The following is a 19,969-nucleotide window of genomic DNA, read 5'->3' on the forward strand; positions in this document are numbered from 1 at the left end:
AACATTCGGCCGACCGTGCCAACCAAGGCGGTTTGTTTATCAACAAAAGAAAGGTCTATTGATATATATATATAGAACACGGAAACTGTTTGGGAAATACCCTTTCTGCAATATCCAATGGCATCGATAGTGCGCAAACAAATGTTTTACAAAAGGAGCTTTGTTCAGGTGTCTTAAGCGTAAAAATTCGCCTTTGTACATAATACACAATCCAAGCACGAAAACACTTCTGAGCGTAAAAGTCACATTTTGTATACATAACACACAATCCAAGCACGAAAAGACCAGTTTTTGTCACTTGGTGTATCTAAACATATGCACAAAATAACAAACCTGTAAAAACTTGAGCTCAATTGGTCGTCGAAGTTGCGAGAGAATAATGGAAGAAAAAACACCCTTGTCGCAAAATTATTGTGTGCTTTCAGATGCGAGACCTCAGTTGGGTCTCAAATATTTAAGTGAGAAATTACTTCTTTCTCAAAAACTACGTCACTTCAGAGGGAGCCGTCTAACACGATATTTTATACAATCAAAAGTTCTCCATTGCTCGTTCCAGTAGGTTTTTATGTTAACAATTATTTTGAGTAATTATCAATAGTGTCCATGCCTTTAAAGGTATAATTCGGGAGTAAATTTAATGAACCAAAACGCTGGATTTTTTAAAGACTAGTTCAGACACTGCTTACTCTATGGAAGCCGAGAAGTCAGTTTGGACAATCTAAATTTTCGTTTTTTGAGAGTTCACATTGGGGACATCAACTTATAGATTTTAAGTTTGAAACTGTTTTTTATGTAAACCATTAATTCCACGAAATGATGGTAAAATGACGGTGTATCGAGGTGACAGCGGGTACCAGCCACATCTCCGGCCACAGCATTCGCGAACGGACACCAACTCAGAGAAATCTGATAAATGATGCATACATGAATCGTCTCTCAGATTCAAAAGTTTCGGTGAAAAATTACCCAAACTTTGGAAGAGAATCCTTTTTAAAAGTAGTTTATAGTTAGTCTCATCAACAGGTGCAGGGCTTCTTACTATGTATTGGTTTTTTTGGTCATGTTGAGTATTTACCATGCCCCTTTATTTTTGGTGCAGATGTACACATGCTCAGCTACTGAGTAAATATAGGACACAACGGTGTAAGTAATGTTGCGGGGTCAAATGGGTAGTCATTTGTTGGGTAGGCCTACAGTTTGACACATTAAAGTTGGGTAAGAAATTTGACGCATTGTTGGGAAACCGTTTTACACAGAAATTGAGTAAATTACGACGTATTTTTTTCTAAGAGTGTTAATCAATTGATTGTATGGTGTGTTTATAAGTAATACGTATATTAGAGGATGAAAATAAACACCTTTTTCCATAGACCTTAATATGTATGTATTGTACTATCCATTTAACATTTCCCCTTTTTCAACTAGCCTGTTTTTACTACCAAACGAAAGATAAACATACCTGAGGATATTACCTGACGTAGCAATTTCTACTATTTGTTATACAACAAAACACCTAGCCATGCAAGACGCGGCTTTACCGAGTAATACTGAACACATGACTTTGGTAGCAATTATGAACATTGCAATAAAGCAGCCAACTTCCTGCTATAGGCTGTGTACTATACAGTATAACACGTAGACTTGGTTCTGCCGTTGCACCAGAATGATGATTAGCTACTAAATACACAATTTACTGTACAATAAAAAGTAATTTTCAGTGTATAGTTTTAACGATTTACAAACCAAGTCATCACGAGGGAATATGACCATGGCGTGGACGGCACAGACGGGACTCGGACCGAGGACTGTCATACTAAGTTTGAAAGTGTTCATCGTGCTGATTTTTTACGCTCATGAACGTAATGGCATTTGTACAGCACAGCGGATCGGCCTTCCAAAACCCTTGATGGATAACATTCAACAGATGAGGAACTATTTTTGTACAGCAGGGTAAGAATGTAGGTTATAGGCCTATAGTTTGGATGTTTACTTACATGTTTGCTATATCTTTAGTACCAATTATAGTTATGATATAGTAAGTACAAAATAACACAATGAGCACGAGACTTGGAAAATAATTTATTTTGGTGTTGGAATTAAAAGCTCATGAGTTATTACCCATTTAAGTTCGGAATCACACGAAAACTCGTTGGGTGTTATAGCATAACAGCGAGCGAGACTTTCAAAGCCCAATGGAGCCATATAAAAGCACTGAATGTACCAAGGAGAAATTTTTCTAATCGAAATAAAAAGAATGAAAAAAAAGAAGAACATTCGAGGGATGCAAACAAACTATTTCAATATTACAAGTGTTTTGCCTTTCATTTTCTTGGACGGCCATTCCTCAAAAAAATCAGATGCTTAAATGATACAAACACACAAGATTCAAGAAGTTCGGATGGTGAAGTATAAATACAAATAATTAAATGGTAAAGTTATGGGCACAGTAAAGATTGGCAAATCGTTGCACACAGCAAAATAATTACTGGCAACACCAAACATTTACTTCGGAAATAATTGAGTATTAACCAGATATAATTATTTATCGCAAAAATGTTCAGATGAAACGGATAACTTTTTATATATTCTGCACAACAATTTCACAAACGGGCAAAGCCAAAATATTTATCGCTAGTTTGCATTTTTTTAAGAACAAGATGAGTATATAATCATAAATTTCTCAAACACTGGGTGAATATTATTACTTACCTTATCACTAGTCAGACCATGTGATTCTCCACCAAGTCTGATCACTATGTGCGGCAGGACGCCGATGTGACTGTTTTTATGACACAATAAGAAATATGGTCATCACATATAGGATTTGAGGCATTGCATGGTGCGGTATCAATATATATTTGGTTTGCGGTAACACCATGTCTGTACCTACTCGCCAAGTAGAGTTTGTTCTTAGATAACTGTCTTTCTTTATTCTACTACCGCTGAGTAGTTTGTTCGGGGTTCGGGAGACTTCTCAGTTCTCAGTTCATTGGTCATCATAGCAAATAAAAGATTGACAAGCAACTGCATTCATTAACAAAATTTGAAATTTGCTTACTTTTCTACGATTAAAAAAGAAAGAAGACAATCTGCAATAATTCTACATTTAAATATCTTTCTCCTCTGACTGTGTGTCAAAATTCCACGATCATTAAAAGCACAAGTCCTTAACACTATTTCCCCTATCCTGCCCCATGATAAGGCAATACCAGTGTTTCATTTGGTGCGCGAATGGGACATGATGTAACCCCCCCCCCCATTGTGTCGTCACTGTGTGACGGGTACTATTTGCTATACGTAGCCTAACCCCCATATCATAGACTTGAAACCAAGTCTAAGGGATCGAGTTTTTTGTTGGTCTTTTGCAGCGTCACAGCCCGAGTTTTTGCCAACCCAAGTTGGAAAACTATGGAAAGCCATAAATGCAAATCAAAAACAGATCACTCTGTCTGTAACAATGTACAAACATATTCAAACATTGTGTTGATTTTATTGACAACAAAACAACTAATTAAGGGAGTTGTTTTATTTAATTGAAAGTTTGCAGGATCATTTGATTTTGTTAAAATATCTGTTTTTACGATTGAGTGTTTTACAAACATTCGGCCGACCATGCCAACCGAGACGGTTTGTTTATCAACAAAAGAAAGGTCTATGGAACACAAAAACTGTTTGGGGAAATACCCTTTCTGCAATATCCAATGGCATCGATAGTGCGCATACAATGGATTGTACAAAAGGAGCTCTGTTCAGGCATGTCTGAGCATAATTGAGCATAATTGTACATAATACACAATCAAGGCGAAGCACAAAAACACCTAGGCCCAAATTTTGCTTGAAGGCACTGGAGACCTTTGGTAATTGTCAAAGACCAGTCTTCTCACTTAGTGAATCCCAACACATGCACAAAATAACAAACTTGTGAAAATTTGAGCTCAATTGGTCGTCGAAGTTGCAAGAGAATAATGGAAGAAAAAACACCGTTGTCGCTTATAAGTATGCTGGTTTCAGCTGCTTGAATTCGGGACCTCAGCTGATTCACACACGAATCGTTTCTCAGATTCAAAAGTTTGGGGTGAAAAATTAACCAATATTTCGAAGAGAATCCTTTTTGAAAAGTAGTTTGTAAATTGTCTTATCAACAGCTGCAGTGCTTCTTACCATGTAAGTTTCTTTGGTCATTAAATTGTTGATTATTTACCATCAAGGACCTTTACGTTTACCATCTGGTTTTAACATTTTGATTATAATGGTGTGGAATACACAGAGGATGAAAATAAACCATTTTATGTACATGTATTGTACAACTCCTTTAACATTTCCCCTTTTCCATGCAACTAGCCTGTTTTTACTACCAAACGAAAGAAAAACATACCTGAGGATATTACCTGACGTAGCAATTTCTACTATTTGTTATACAACAAAACACCTAGCCATGCAAGACGCGGCTTTACCGAGTAATATTGAACACATGACTTTGGTAGCAATTATGAACATTGCAATAAAGCAGCCAACTTCCTGCTATAGGCTTTGTGCTATACATCATAATACGTAGACTTGGTTCTGCCGTTGCACCAGAATGCTGATTAGCTACTAAATGAACAACAAAAAGTGATTTTCAGTGTTTGGTTTTTAACGATTTACAAACCAAGTCATTACGAGGGGTTATGACCATGGCGTGGACGGCACAGACGGGACTCGGACCGAGGACAGTCGTACTCAGTTTGAAAGTTTTCATCGTATTGATGTTTTATACTCATGAACGACTTGGTATTTGTACAGCACAGCAGCTTCCAATGCCATTGCAGCCCTTTCTCAACAGTTTGACGGAGCATTTTTGTAGCGAAGGGTAAGACTGCATGTAGTATAGCAAATGAATGCGATGAATAAGGTGGAATTTCTCACCATGACATCGATTCATTTAGGGGAAGAGTCTTTTGGACTTTATAGAAGGGGGTGGATGCATGTGACAGTTTCTGTAGGTTTTTCTATTCGAAAAAGGAAACAATGTTGTATTTTAATGATTTTGGTAGTACAAAAACCAAAATGATTCAGCAGACATCATGATGAATACTGAGGTTCTCATAATCAGAAACGTATTGGTGCCATCACCATGCAGATTCACATTCATTAAAGAGTTGTCCACGTGACCGGTGGCTTAAAAAAATACAGATATTATGTCAAGTTCAATTAATGATGTATGCCGACTCATCTTCCAATTGATAGAGTCCTCTTGTGTGTGAAAGACAAACTACAAGTCTCTAACCTTACGTTAAAATTGTGTAAACTGTCATAGCCTTCCTCTGGGGCAATATTTTCTCAGCGTCCAAACGCCCCAATGACATCATTATGAGAAAAATGCATGGGTATGTATATTTGTTTGCAACCTATAAGGTTTATATCGTTATAATGTTGCAGTTTGAAAGAAGAAGCAACCCACGCAAATTTTGTCTCATCAAAGAAGAGGAGACACGACCGGCCTTTACGGGATTCGAACACAAGTTTGCATAAAAGAACTTGGAAATGGAGCATATACGAGTTATATACGAAAAATATATATATTTTTTGATTAGCAAGTGAAGCGAAAAACATCATTGACAGAGCAACGTTTGACAATGAAATCACAATACGTACGTAATCATATTGAAGCAGTCAATATTTATTGTTCATGATTTTTTTTTAAATAAGAGAACAACAAAGCCATAACGAGGTAATCAACGTCAGTTATAATCACTAGTTTCATCAAACGTTTAAACTAAAGTGATATTATCTCGACTAATCATACTGGATAGTTCATGAACTTTTGTCCAGACAATTATAGGTCTATCTTTTGGACAGTTTTTCAGCGAAGTCATCGTAAACTCAATCGGACCCGATTGAGCCAAATTTCATGGCTCTGCTTTACCGTGCGCATACAATCGGCGCTTGCGGAAGCAGGGAATTCCGCGCTTACGTCAATCTTCACGGGTTACCCGGGAATGTTTGCGTACTCCACGTTCTTTAATGTATATGTTGGGCGCGATCGGTCAATCTGCGCGATCAACCGATCGCGTTGCGCTATTGAACGATCAAATTAAGATCAATTGGTCGCGCAGCAATCGGTCGATCGCGCAGCAATCGTTCGATCGCGCAACAATCGGTCGATCGCGCAATGACATCTTTGCGCGATTGACCGATTGCGCTACGAGTATTTTTTCCCGTTATCAGCGGATCGCGCAGAAAAGGCCTTGCGCGATCTACCGATCGTGCAGGAAAGGATTTGCGCGATCGACCGATAGTGCAGGAAAAGTTTTGCGCGATCAACCGATCGTGCAGGAAAGGTTGCGCGATCTACCGATCGTGCAGGAATGGGTTTGCGCGATCGACCGATCGTGCAAGAATGGTTTCGCGCGTTCGACCGATCGTGCAGGTAAACTATTCCTTGGGGCGATTTCTCAAAGCAATAAAATTCATAGCAGGACAAATTTTCAGTATCACCATAGTGATTTATATAGTTACGTCACACTACGATTGATTTGCAGTTACAATCAATGTTACATCTTTGTGAATTCGGCCCCTGAACATCAGCCGATCGCGCCAAACCATTCCTGCACAATCGGCCGATCACTCATAACCATTCCTGCACAATCGGCCGATCACGCAAAATCATTCCTGCACACTCGGCCGATCGCGCCAAACCATTCCTGCACAATCGGCCGATCACTCATAACCATTCCTGCACAATCGGCCGATCACGCAAAATCATTCCTGCACACTCGGCCGATCGCGCAAAACCATTCCTGCACAATCGGCCGATCACTCATAACCATTCCTGCACAATCGGCCGATCGCGCAAAATCATTCCTGCACAATCGGCCGATCGCGCCGAGCCATTCCCGCACGATCGGTTGATCGCGCATGTTCGTTTCCGAATGTTGCGCGATCGACCGATTGTTGCGCGATCGACCGATTGCTGCGCGATCGACCGATTGATGCGCGACCAATAGATATTTCAATAGCGCAGCGCGATCGTTCAATAGCGCAGCGCGATCGGTTGATCGCGCAGATTGACCGATCGCGCCCAACATATATATATAGTAGGCATTCTTCTCTCTCACAGCTAACGCAGAATTTCGGTGAGTGTATAGTGAGCGTAGAATGGTGACCGTAAGCGCATAATTCGGCGGTAAGCAGAGTCATGAAATTGGGCGCTGGTGTGGTTATTGTATCAGAATCATACACAATATTCAAATTATGTCCATTTAGAAATCAACCGTGCGACAGGTCCAACGGCAATTGTGGAAACCAACTAAACACGTTGTGTGAGCAGATTTGCAGAAACCAATGCCCATATAATTGCTGGAACAACACAGCACGAGGTAGGTTTACGTGTTACACAAAACCATACAAAGTTTATAGAGAGTCGAAGTTTATAGAGACTCGTGCTGAAATGTGAATTGTTACACCTCGGTTACAAATTGTGAAGTTTCATTGGTCGAGAACCAACCACGTGATGTGATACAAAAAGCATGTTGCATGGCTGCACAGCCAGAGGGTAACATGAGTTTTGTTTAAAACTGGTATACATTACCTTGATCGTTTCCATCGTTGGCCGATTTCCAGCACTGTATACAAAACACACCCGCGTTCGAGGGAACAATGAAGACTTGTTTCTTATTTTAACAACTGTCCGTCTGCTATGCATACTCCATCGTATTTGAAAATGACAAGAAAACTTGGAGAAGAAGAATTACAATAATAGTGTTACAAAGGTATAACAAAACAACTGTTGCAAGCTGTGACGGGGTCCATGGGTTTCTGTACACCCTCGGGGACAAATGGCACTCTCGGCGTCGTCTCGGGTGCCCCCCCCCCCCCCCCCCCTGTGGAAGGGTACAAACATCAAGGACACTCCTCGCATCGTGCAACAATTAATGTGCATTGTTATATGTCGGTAACAAATTGTGAAGATCTTGAACAATCCCACTAACTTTAACAAATAGGTGCAAATATATTTGGTGTCTTCTCGGGGCCCACCATATTTTATTACCAGAATAACGTTCGTCTAAAACAGTACATTGAAATATAACATATCTGCACAAGAAGTTCATGTTAACCTCCAATTCAAAAAAATGTGCCAACATACTTTAGCTTAGTGTTTTTTATTTTCAATTTACTAATTGATTATGTCTGTTATTCATTGTAGATACCACTATCCCTCCCCATTGCAGGGGAAGTCAGATTCAGTATTGTGTTTACATGGACGCAGTCGCTTGTTACGAGGACGACGACCGAGCAGTGTGCGTGCACCGTTCTGGTCCAGGGTCGACGTCGACATTCTGCGTCTGCAGAAGTGACCAAGACATGACGTATACAAGGTAATACCTTTGCTCTCAGCATCGACCTCATTTCTAGATTGGATGGTGCTTGTGGGCCAGGTTAAACTACGTTGGCAGCGTTGGATGGGTGACTGAACGGTACTTCCGTGTTGCTTTTATTGAGTGGTTTGAATTGACACTGAAAGGGCAGGGCAGCATAGCGTAGAAAGGGCACCGTTTGATTTTGTTGTAGTACTCGTATGGTACTTGTTCCCGAGTATTACTCAGGTACCATTTTATTGTACTTGGATGTCCAATTACTCATACTCGGAATCAATAATCGACACTTGACTAACAAATAAACCTTAATAGGCCTATACTCGAAATCATGTACTCGTCACTCAACTGAAAATGTACTCGATGGACTCATTTTTTAATACTCGTGGTCAATACAGGAAGTAGACGAATGAAAAACTTAGAAACAAATTTTGAAGTGTCTATGAAATATTTAGGTCTATGTTTAAAGATGGGCCAAATTATCACAACAAGCACACATCGACATGTGAACTACAGTCAAGAGCAATGGCATATTTCAACAACACAATGTTTGTTTTTGTATACCATAAAGTTGTAAGCCACCCTCAGACAACAGTGGAAACAACACAGCAGCTGTTGTTCTTGGGTCTCTGTTTGCTCTTCTACTCTTCTTGGTGATCATCGGTGCCGTGATATTCTACCTTCGAAGACAGGGAAGACTACCGTCCTTCGTGAAGCAAACGTCGTAAGTTTCTTTCAAATTATCTTCCACCAGAAAAGCAACGACTAAATTGGAGTTACGTAGGGCAGGAACAACCCATTTTATAATGACCAGGATTAACAAATGTGATCCAAACCACTGTGACTCGAAAGCCTTTTATCTAATAAAGCCAATTATTAAATGGGAAACATACAGTTCCTAAAATAAATTAATTACACCAAATAATAATTTAATAGAATTGGAATAAAAACAAGTAAACAAATCGTAAACACTGTGTCTATGCAATTTGGCTGACTTGTAGTTCTGAAGACCTGCTGCGTTGAACCACTGAGGGCGCTCTACTGATTTGTTTTAAACAAAAGTGTAACGACTTGACCCACTGCTGACTTGTTGTACTTATAATTTGTTTGCTTTAAAAGGAACCCTGCTGGGCTGCCAAGTGTTCCATTGGAAGCAAGGGGTAAGTACCATTTATCTAACTCACACAAACCTCAACCTTTTACGGACCGGGTTTGTGGGGTCCTAGCCCTGCTGTTGTTGTTCTATTATTAAATTGTTTGAAGAAATTCTCTGTGGGATACCTCACGGACAAAGAAGCCTTGTGGGGTAGTTTGATAAATATAATAAAAAAGGTCATTGTGTCTGTATATTTATAATAGATGCCAGCAGGTCAAAGTTGCCAGATCCACCGGTACCCGGCGGTAGCATGGAGTATTCGTACGCATATGACCACCGACCAGCGAAGCCTGGTGCAAAGGAAGATCCAGATCAAGATGACCACACCTACTACTCTGTAGGCGAGGGTGGGTACAGAGAGGGGAACCGCCGCTATGTCTTAGACGGGCAGAGGAAGATACCAGCTACCAAGAAACCTGACACATCTACGGATGATGCCAAAGATCATCCGTGCTTTGTGCTCAACAGGAACGATGATAGTGATGAATCGGGAAGTGAAAGAGGAGAGAGACACGAGAATGGGGACGAGGTGACTGACTCGTCAACAGGGGTCAAACCTAGAGAAGGCACCGATGACTACACTTCATTGGTACCTACTGGAGATCCAAAGTCACGAAGTAAACAACCTGGGAAAGAAGATTACGTGTCACCTACTTTGGCCAATGAAAGCGATGTGAGATCACCCCCTGTCGAGTCACCGACCGATGTAGACGACGATAGCTACTTTCCACTGATCCAAGCTGCAGCCCCAAAGTCCACCGTGAAGCAATCTGGATACGAAGATGCAAAGATACCCACTTCAACCTCGCCGTCAGAAGTACAACCCAGTAACTGTGACGATGACACCTACACCCCATTGGCCCTTACCGTGGAGCCCAAATCTCAAAATGAACACTCTGGATACGAAGCTGCAACAATTCTGAAACCCGGTTCGGCAGCCATTACTGACGACATGTCCCCCTACGACCACTTGCACAGACAGGAAGAGAACGAATCAAGAGAGGGCGCACTTTCAACCGTGGATGTCGACGACTACCAACATCTGGTCAATAACTAACAAACAGTCCATTGACAGCAGCAGTTAACTTATTTTGGTGTAATATAAACAAGTTTAGCGAAACCGAATCATTTCATATAATGTAGTTTAGTATTGTAGACAAACAAGATTATTACTTTGGTATGATATTGGATATTGGACATTCCCGATTGTACAGCAAATATTGGATATTTCATATATTAAGTTCAGTTCGGAAGACAATAACAAGAATGTAACTTTGTTTTGACAGTAAAGTAGTTGATGATGGATAATGGACATTCCCGATTGTATACAGCAAATATTGTATATTTCATGTAGTTCAGTTCTGAAGACAATAACAAGAATAATACTTTGGTGTGACAGTAAAGTATAGTTGCTGATGGATGTTGGAAATTGACGATTGTACAGCGAATATGAATGTTGCCTTTTTCGATATTAGATATTGGACGTTCCAATAGGTTTGTCTCATATCGATTTACAGGGTAGATAAACCTGTTGGAACGTCAAACATCCAATATCGAAAAAGCAACATTGATATTCGCTGCACAAACATAATGTGGGTGAATGTCAAATATCCAATATCAAACTAACTTTACTGTCTTGACATTACAGTAAAGTTAATTTGATATCGGATATTGGACACTCATGATTGCACAGAAAGTATCAATGTTGCTTTTTCGATATTTGGTACTGGGACATAGATAATATTTAAAAAAAGTATAACAAGATTGTATATAAATTAGAGAAAACAAACCTGGTATATGCAAGGTAAAAAGGCATTGGAGGTTAAAGTCACCTGGAAATAGATTTTCTTTTCTTTCAAACATAAGAGTATATGCTTACGAACAATAAAACAAATTTTTTAGTAATTGTTTGTCACGATTTATATGTTTAAAAAATATATAAAGTTGTTTGGGGGGCTGACTCCGCCTACCCCTTTTGTGACGTCAATCGAGGCAGACTTTGCCTGCAATGCGTATAGTAACACACGTGCAAAGTACATGTACGTCCAAGTCGTGGGTTGGTACATTTCAAAAAGTGTTTTTCTGCATTCAGCAGCAATACACCTGGTCGGCATTGCAGGAAAAAAACATTTTTTTTTTTTGAAACGTACAAACTCACGACTTGGTCCGTACATGTACTTTGCAATTGTGTTTACTCTACGCATTACAGGCAAATTCTGCCTCGATTGACGTCACGAACAGCGCCCTCTCGGGTCGGGGTCTACTCTTAAATTTGTAAGTAACATAAGAACTGATTTTTTAAAACCTTAGTTAACTGTTTATTCACATTTCACTCATCAAAACACATATATTAGTGACAAAAGCTTTATTTTGAAAAAATACCACTTCCAGGTGACTTTAAAGCTAAAAATCCGTAGAATTAGTTCTATGTGTAACGTTTTTTTTTTGTAAAACTAGACTCATTCGGTGGTGGGGGGGGGGGGGGAGGGGGGGGGGGGGGGGACTCCCTCTGTTTTCAAGAAAGATTTTCTCGAAATCAAGCATCTGAAAGCACAGAACTATGTTATTTTGTGCATATCTTGGGATACACCAAGTGAGAAGACTGGTCTTTTACAATCACCAAAGGTGTCCAGTGCCTTTAACGCAAGGAAGTGGAATTCAGCCCTTTTAGAAATCACGGTTTTTTATTCGGCTCTGGCCTAGGCTACGTACATTTTTAATCCAACTGTCGAAGCCTGTAAGCCAACGCCATAGTTTCGATTAGGCTTTGTATATGTAACCTGTTGCATTGTTCTAATTTGCGACCTAAAGCGCTGCTGCCTTCGGCCTCGTTGGATATGGGAGTACCGGACGCAGAAGCGCTATATTTTTCCGTATTCCACTCGCGCTTGTGTGAAAACTTATATTATTAGTAACTTTCACTTTTTGACCACGTACATGCCTAGCTGGTTATGATAAACACAGTCCGTTTATACTGAAAACAATTACTTCACGTAAAGAGTTTTGTTTTATCAGTTCTCGATCTTACTTCCTTCTTTTGGTTGTAAGCATTTTTCTTTCATCAAGAATAAGTTAACTAAAAAGGTTAACCCGTGTAAAGCTATACGTTGGTCATAATTTATGTATAATAAAACTACCAATAATATAAATGTTTCAGATGGTTATAAGATTCTGAATTTGACGGACTTATCTACAAATGAAGTAAGGCTACTGAAATAAAAAGAGAAACATTTCCAGGACACGTTGTTGAAGTTTTGCGGTGTTGCAAATTACATTTGGATCAATTTGCTGGTCCAAATTTTTGCTTTCGTTTTGAATGTATTTTTTTGAGTCAGCATAATTTTAGACTTGCTTTGAGGCTGCTAGCAATTGTGTTTGCCAAAACAAAGAGCAAATAGCCTTTAAATGAAAACTGTACCTTTGGTTTTGGGAATCGTTGGGTGTTTTAAAGGCAGTGGACACTGTTGTAATTACTCAAAATAATTATTTGCATAAAACCTTACTTGGTAACGAGTAATGGAGAGCTGATGTTGAGAGTATAAAACATTATGAGAAACGGATCCCTCTGAAGTAACGCAGTTTTCGAGAAATAAGTGTTTTTCCACAATTTTGATTTCGAGATCCATCCAGAATTAGAATTTCAGGGGTCGAAATCAAGCACCACCTTCGTGCGATAAGGGTGTTTTTCCCCCTTCATTATCTTCAACTTCGACGACCAATTGAGATCAAATTTTCACGGGTGTGTTATTTTGTGCATAGGTCTATATGGAGATACACCAAGTGAGAAGACTGGTCTTTGACAATTACCAATGGTGTCCAGTGTCTTTAAAAATGTTTACCAATCGAATACATCCCCTTTAAAATTTGTATTGAAACAAATCCATCAATATGACGAATATAGGGATATTTGTTGATCTTGATATGAAAAGTGATACTGTGTTAACGTATTAAATATGGAAAGCGAAAATTGGCTCCGGTATCCCCTTTCTATAATATCCATAGTGTTCTTTCATTGTTACTGGGAGCGACATCATAACAAAAGTTTATATTCTATTTTTTTTTATAACGAATCATCTTACTGTACAAAAAGTAATGCTACAGCTTTAACAGTTTCAAAGGTTTTGAAAACCATGACATAATGGTGGGGAGTTCCACCATGGTATTGACGGCACAAGCTGGACTCGGACCGAGGACATTCGCACTAAGTTTGAAAGTGTTAATCGTATTGATGTTTTTTGCTCATGAACGACTTGGCTCATGTACAGCATATCGTGTTGCACTTCCAGAGGCATTGAAACTGAATCGTGATCAAATGATTGAGCACTTCTGCACAGCAGGGTAAGGAATGTATTATTATCAAGTAGGCATTTTCTGTTAATAACATATTAAGTATTGACATAAGGGGAAAGGCATTTTATTTGTTTTCACCCTTGCATTAATGTGACTGTATAAAGCACCTGTATACTCAGTGCTTTTCCGACTTTTTTTTTGAAAAAATGCCCGCCATCCGAAATTGGTTGTGACTTGGACACATAATTACACAACAAACTGAGTTGTTTCTTTTTAAAATTCAAAGCTGCGCAAGTGAGCCCGAGTTACATTGTTGGTCCATTCAACGGTCGCCAAATCCGCTGTGTACGCAGATCTGTTCATCTGAGATCTGTCACGATAATTGCTGGATCGTCCCAGGTATGTTTACAATTTCAGGGTAAACATAATTTCATTTCATTTTATTTATTAATTTTACAGGTAAAAATGCAAAGTACGTACGGAAAATGAGAACGATGAAGAAAACACATATGAGAGAGAGAGAGAGAGCAAGCGTACAGTAGCACGCCGCAATTTAAGAACAGACAATATAAATACACATGTAGACATTAGATGGACATTAATAAAACTATTAGAACTATTCGTTTAAAAGCTCAAATGGGCATTAAAAAAAAGAATTTATTTGGTAAAAGAGAGATTCGGATAAAACTCAAAATAATTATTGGCTTAAAACTTTACTTTGTAACGAGTAATGGGGAGAGGTTGGTGGTATAAAACATTGTAAGAAACAGCTCCCTCTGAAGTGGCCTAGTTTTGGAAAAAGGAGTAATTTTTCACGAATTTGATTTCGAGACCTCAAGTTTAGAACTTGAGGTCTTTAAATCAACCATCTAAACGCACACAACTTCGTGTGACAAGGGTGTTTTTTCTTTTATAGTTATCTTGCAACTCCGACGACCGATCGAGCTCAAACTTTCACAGGTTTGTTATTTTATGCATATGATGAGATACACCAAGTGAGAAGACTGATCTTTGACAATTACCAATAGTGTACACTGTCTTTAAAATAATATTGACTTGCCGGGGGAGGTGCAGTGCTGTAGTTTTGAGAAATGAGTACTAAAACAAGTAAAAAAAAACACACACATTTACGGCGTGGGGTTTCGGGCCCGCTTTAGGGCCCCGGGATTTTTTTTAGCCCGTAGATGCTCTCTGGTGCAATCTAGTGAATCTCAGGGGTGATGTTTCCCCCTCTCAGATGTTGGAATTTAATGCATATTTCAAGCTATGATGCACCTATTTTTGCTATCATGGTTGTTGTACCTAAAAGCAACTCAATTATAGCTTCGTTACATCCATACTGTTTCTGCATTCTAATGCTCAGACGGTGTTTCATCCCTATCATCACCAGACCTAAGACACAAGTTTTATGTGGCAAATCTGTCAGAATGGAACAGAACATCTGTAAAATGTGAGCAGCAGTAGAACCGTTTGGGTTGACAGCATCTTCAAGTGCGGACCTATGAACCAAGTTTTAGGGAGAAAATCTGTCGAAGAGTGAGCTCACGAGTGCGAAACCTTTACGGCATGGGTCCGGGCCCGCTTAAGGGCCCGGGAAAACTTTGCATTCTAGATGCTCTGTGGTGCAATCTTAGGCCAATAAGAGCCATACAGAACGGAACAGAACATCTGTAAAATGTGAGCAGCAGTAGAACCTTTTGGGTTGACAGCATCTTCAAGTGCGGATCTATGAACCAAGTATTAGGGGGAAAATCTGTCGAAGAGTGAGCTCACGAGTGCGAAACCTTTACGGCATGGGTCCGGGCCCGATCAAGGGCCCGGGAAAACAGATGCTCTGTGGTGCAATCTTAGGCCAATAAGAGGCATACAGAACGGAACAGAACATCTGTAAAAATAAATGTGAGCAGCAGTAGAACCTTTTGGGTTGACAGCATCTTCAAGTGCGGATCTATGAACCAAGTTTTAGGGGGAAATACTGTCAAAGAGTGAGCACGTGAGTGTGAGACCTTTGCGGCATGGGTCCGGGCTCGCTCAAGGGCCCGGGAAAATTTTGTTACTTTAGATGCTCTGTGGTGCAATCTTTAGGCCATTTAGCGGCCAAATGGCAAACGAAAGAGAACAATGAGCTGTGTGAATATTGTGTTCCAGTGCTCCACAGTTCCACAGTGCAAACACGATTTTCATGTTAAAGGTGGTCAAACGACACGGGGAACAATTGATACTGTGTCCCCCACCCTTCGAAAATGGGGTTGGGTGAGTTGGGTACACGTCCCTTCCACTCTTTAAAGGGGGAGGTGCAAATCTGTCAACGATGGAGCATGCGTGTGAGAAGCCTTTACGGCTCGGGGTGCGGACCCGATTAAGGGCCGGGAAAGTTTTGCATTTTAGATGCTCTGTGATGCCATCTATGGCCAATTTTGAGGGGGGATATTGTGTCATCCTTTGCCCACAGGATTAATGCCCATATAAGGGACACAGGGTTTCGTCGTATACAGTGCAAAACTTGGGATTCATGATCAAGGTGGTCAAAAAGGTAACTGTAATGTAAATCTGTGGACATTGTGTAAAAAGTACCCAAACCCTAAACGTTAAATGCTTTTCTGAACTCCTGTTAGGTTCAATTCCCCGCTGCTTTACATTCAGAGATCGGATCTGTAGCTACAGCAATGCTGATGTTTGCCAGGCAAGGTATGGGGATGAAACAAGTACGTGTGTGTACGCCTCATCATCACCAGCATTCTGCATCTGCCAGTTCATGCCAGATACACCGTATATCAGGTAAACTTCCAAGGCTTAAAACCATTGGACACTTTCGGTAACCAGTATATTGTTCAAAGGCTCACATTTCGTGTATCACAACCTATATATAAAATAACAAACCTGTGAAAAATTAGGCTCAATCGGTTATCGGAGTTGGGAGAAAGTAACGGGAAAACCCACCCTTGTTTCCGCACGTTTCGCCACGTCATGACATGTGTTTAAAATAAATCCATTATTCTTGATATCGATATCGAGAATTTATAATTGTTTTAATGTTTTCTAAAAAAGTAAAACATTTCATGGAATAACATTTCAAGAGAAGTCTTTCACCATTATACGGAGCCCGAGAGGGGACAGTGGAAGAAAAAAATATGCAGGGGCTAATTCTTTCGCACGGTTTAGTAATCCGTTCGAACGAATTAATAATCCGTTCAAACGGTTTAGTAATCCGTTCGAACGAATTAATAATTCGTTCGCACGGTTTAGTATACCGTTCGAACGAAATAGTAATCCGTTCGCACGGATTACTAATCCGTTCAAACGAATGGGCAACTATCCGTTCGAACGAATTAGTAATCCGTTCTCACGGTTTAGTAATCCGTTCGAACGAAATAGTAAACCGTTCGCACGGATTTATAATCCGTTCAAACGAATTAGCAATCCGTTCGAACGAATTAGTAATCCGTTTGCACGGTTTAGCCAAGGCATGAATTGGCACTGCACGCATGCGTAAGCGATCCCCTCACAACAACACTTTGCTTCAAGATGGTGGAGGGCCGCGACACAAGTTCTGACTCTGATGATGACCGTGTTGGTCAAGATTGAAAAACTTACCAACACGGTCATCATCAGATACGTCAGGTTTACTTTTCCGTCGACTCAACATAAGGCTGGAACCTTTGATGGATACGAAATTCCAATGGTTAAACAAACTGCACAAAACCATTGATCTTGACATTTGGACCCAATTTCCTAGAGCTGCAGCACAGAAAGGAGCTCAGCACAGAAAGTTTTGCTCACCAGAACAAGGTTATCAGCCAAACTATTATATCCCAGTACCATTGTTGTGCCTGGTACTCTGCTCATGTCTGCTGAGCATCAAATTGTTGAACAATATATTATGCCAAAAGACACTGGACAAGCAACTGCATTCATTAATAAAATTTGAAATTTGCTTACTTTTCTACGATAAAAAAAAGAAGACAATCTGCAATAATTCTACATCTAAATATCTTTCTCCTCCGACTGTGTGTCAAAATTCCACGATCATAAAATGCACAAGTCCTTAACACTAGTTCACATATGTCCCATGACATGGCAATACCAGTGTTTCATTTGGTGCTCGAATGGGACATTGTGTAACCCCCCCCCCCCCCAACTGTGTCGTCACTGTGTGACGGGTACTATGTGCTATACGTAGCCTAACCCCCTTATCATAGACTTGAAACCAAGTCTAAGTGATCGAGTTTTTTTGTGTGTATAGACCTTCGTCACAGCCCGAGTTTTTGCCAACCCAGGTTGGAAAACTATGGAAAGCCATGTGTGCAAATCAAAAACAGATCACTACCGTTTGTAACTATGTACAAACATATTCAAACATTGTGTTGATTTTGTTGACAAAAAAAACCAACCAGTTATGGGAGGTATTTTATTTAATTGAAAGTTTGCAAAAAAAGTTGAATTTGTTCATAACATCTGTTAGCACAACTGAATGTTTTGGTAACATTCGGCCGTCCATACCAACCAGCGCGGTCGTTTATCAACAATGGAAACGAATAGAACACGGAAACTGTTTGGGGAAATACCCTTTCTTCAATATCCAATGGCATCGACTGTGCGCATACAAATGTTTTACAAAAGGAGCTTTGTTCAGGTGTCTTAAGCGTAAAAATTCGTCTTTTGTATAAAACACAATCCAAGCACGAAAACACTTTTTGTTTAATAGCACTGGACACCTTTGGTAATCTAAACATAATATGCACAAAATAACAAACTTGTGAAAATTTGAGCTCAATTGGTCGTCGAAGTTGCGAGAGAATAATGGAAGAAGAAAAAAAAACCGCCCTCATTGCACAATATGTGTGCTTTCAGATGCTTGACAGAGGTCTCGAATTCAATTCAAATATTTTAGTGAGAAATTAATTCTTTCTCAAAAACTACGTTACTTCAGAGAGAGCTGTTTCTCACAATGTTTTATACTATCAACAACTCTACATTGCTCGTTCCAGTAGGTTTTTATGCTAACAATAGTGTCCAGGGCCTCTAAAGGTATTATTCAGGAGTACTTTTTTGCGAACCAAAACGCCGATTTTTTAAGACTAATTTAGACACTATTACTCTATGAGGAATCCGATCTTAGTTTGGACAATCCAAGTTTTGCTTTCGTGAATTGAGATATTTCTTGCTGTGGCAAAATGAGAGTTCACAATGAAGACATCTAATTACGGATTTTAAGTCTGAAAATGTTCTTTAATTAAACCATTACTTCCATGAAATGATTGTAAAATGGCATTGTATCGAGGTGACAGTAGGTACCTACCGCATCTCTGGTCGCAGCATTCGCGAACGAACACCAACTTAGAGAAATCTGATAAATGATTCACACATGAATTGGTTCTCAGATTCAAAATTTTTGGGTGAAAAAATTACCCGAACTTTCGAAGAGAATCCTTTTTCAAAAGTTCTTTGGTCTCTTTAAGTACCAATTTAAAAACTGTTGAGTATTTACCATCGTGTATTACCATGACGCGAGGTAACATTTCTGACTTATGTTGATAATTTCTCAGGGGGTGCAGCGCCTGACTAAGTGGTATTTTGGGAGAGGCTCTCTACTGTCAATGTCTTCGGGCCCTGTAGGTTTGGTGTGAGTCTGTGGACATTGTAAAGAAGAACTTATCCTTTAAGGGCCTTAGTTAAATTGTGGTATGTTTTATGCGGTAGTTCTTGTGTATATCATTTGTGTAATTGCTTTTTACTTGCCATCTCTTGTTTAAATTTTACTGCAATTTTAGAGTGTTTAATGTTTAGTATGTACATATGTACTTTGTGTACTTTTTTACTTTTGCCCTTCCCAGGTCGGCCTGTGCTTGTTTGATTGTTTTGTCCGAAGAATTAAAATAACATGTAAATACAATAAGATAAAAATCTTCGTTATATTTATTTTTTCTGTTTCCTATTGACTCCATCTACTAATTTTTTTTAATAACTACATTGTTTTCAGAGCATCCTGTTGCCGTCCTTTCACATGTTGATTGTATAGTGTGTTTACATATAGAGGATGACAATAAATAGTTTTCTAAACTCCATAACATGTATGTGTTGTACAACACCTTTAACATTTTCCCTGTTCCATGTTGCTAGCCTGTTTTTACTACCAAATGAAAGAAAAACATACCTGAGGATATTACCT

General features: G+C 39.5%; 1 protein-coding gene across 1 annotated transcript; it reads left to right on the forward strand.

Moving 5' to 3' along the window:
• The first annotated feature begins 1,643 nt into the window (after positions 1–1,643).
• On the forward strand, positions 1,644–11,021 carry LOC139939115 (uncharacterized). The gene is made up of 6 exons (XM_071934854.1): positions 1,644–1,950; positions 7,246–7,358; positions 8,186–8,357; positions 8,926–9,078; positions 9,474–9,514; positions 9,714–11,021. The coding sequence occupies exons 1-6, from the start codon at positions 1,763–1,765 to the stop codon at positions 10,565–10,567; spliced, it is 1,521 nt and encodes a 506-aa protein (XP_071790955.1). The 5' UTR covers positions 1,644–1,762; the 3' UTR covers positions 10,568–11,021.
• Positions 11,022–19,969: the final 8,948 nt, after the last annotated feature.

This window comes from Asterias amurensis, chromosome 6 (genome assembly GCF_032118995.1).
Source record: "Asterias amurensis chromosome 6, ASM3211899v1".
NCBI classification, from domain to species: Eukaryota; Metazoa; Echinodermata; class Asteroidea; order Forcipulatida; family Asteriidae; genus Asterias; species Asterias amurensis.

Coding starts and splice junctions, on each gene's coding strand:
- LOC139939115 (XM_071934854.1), top strand. CDS start 1,763: ATGACCATGGCGTGGACGGCACAGACGGGACTCGGACCGAGGACTGTC. Junction 1,951..7,245: donor AACTATTTTTGTACAGCAGG/GTAAGAATGTAG, acceptor ATGTCCATTTAG/AAATCAACCGTGCGACAGGT. Junction 9,515..9,713: donor TGTTCCATTGGAAGCAAGGG/GTAAGTACCATT, acceptor TATTTATAATAG/ATGCCAGCAGGTCAAAGTTG.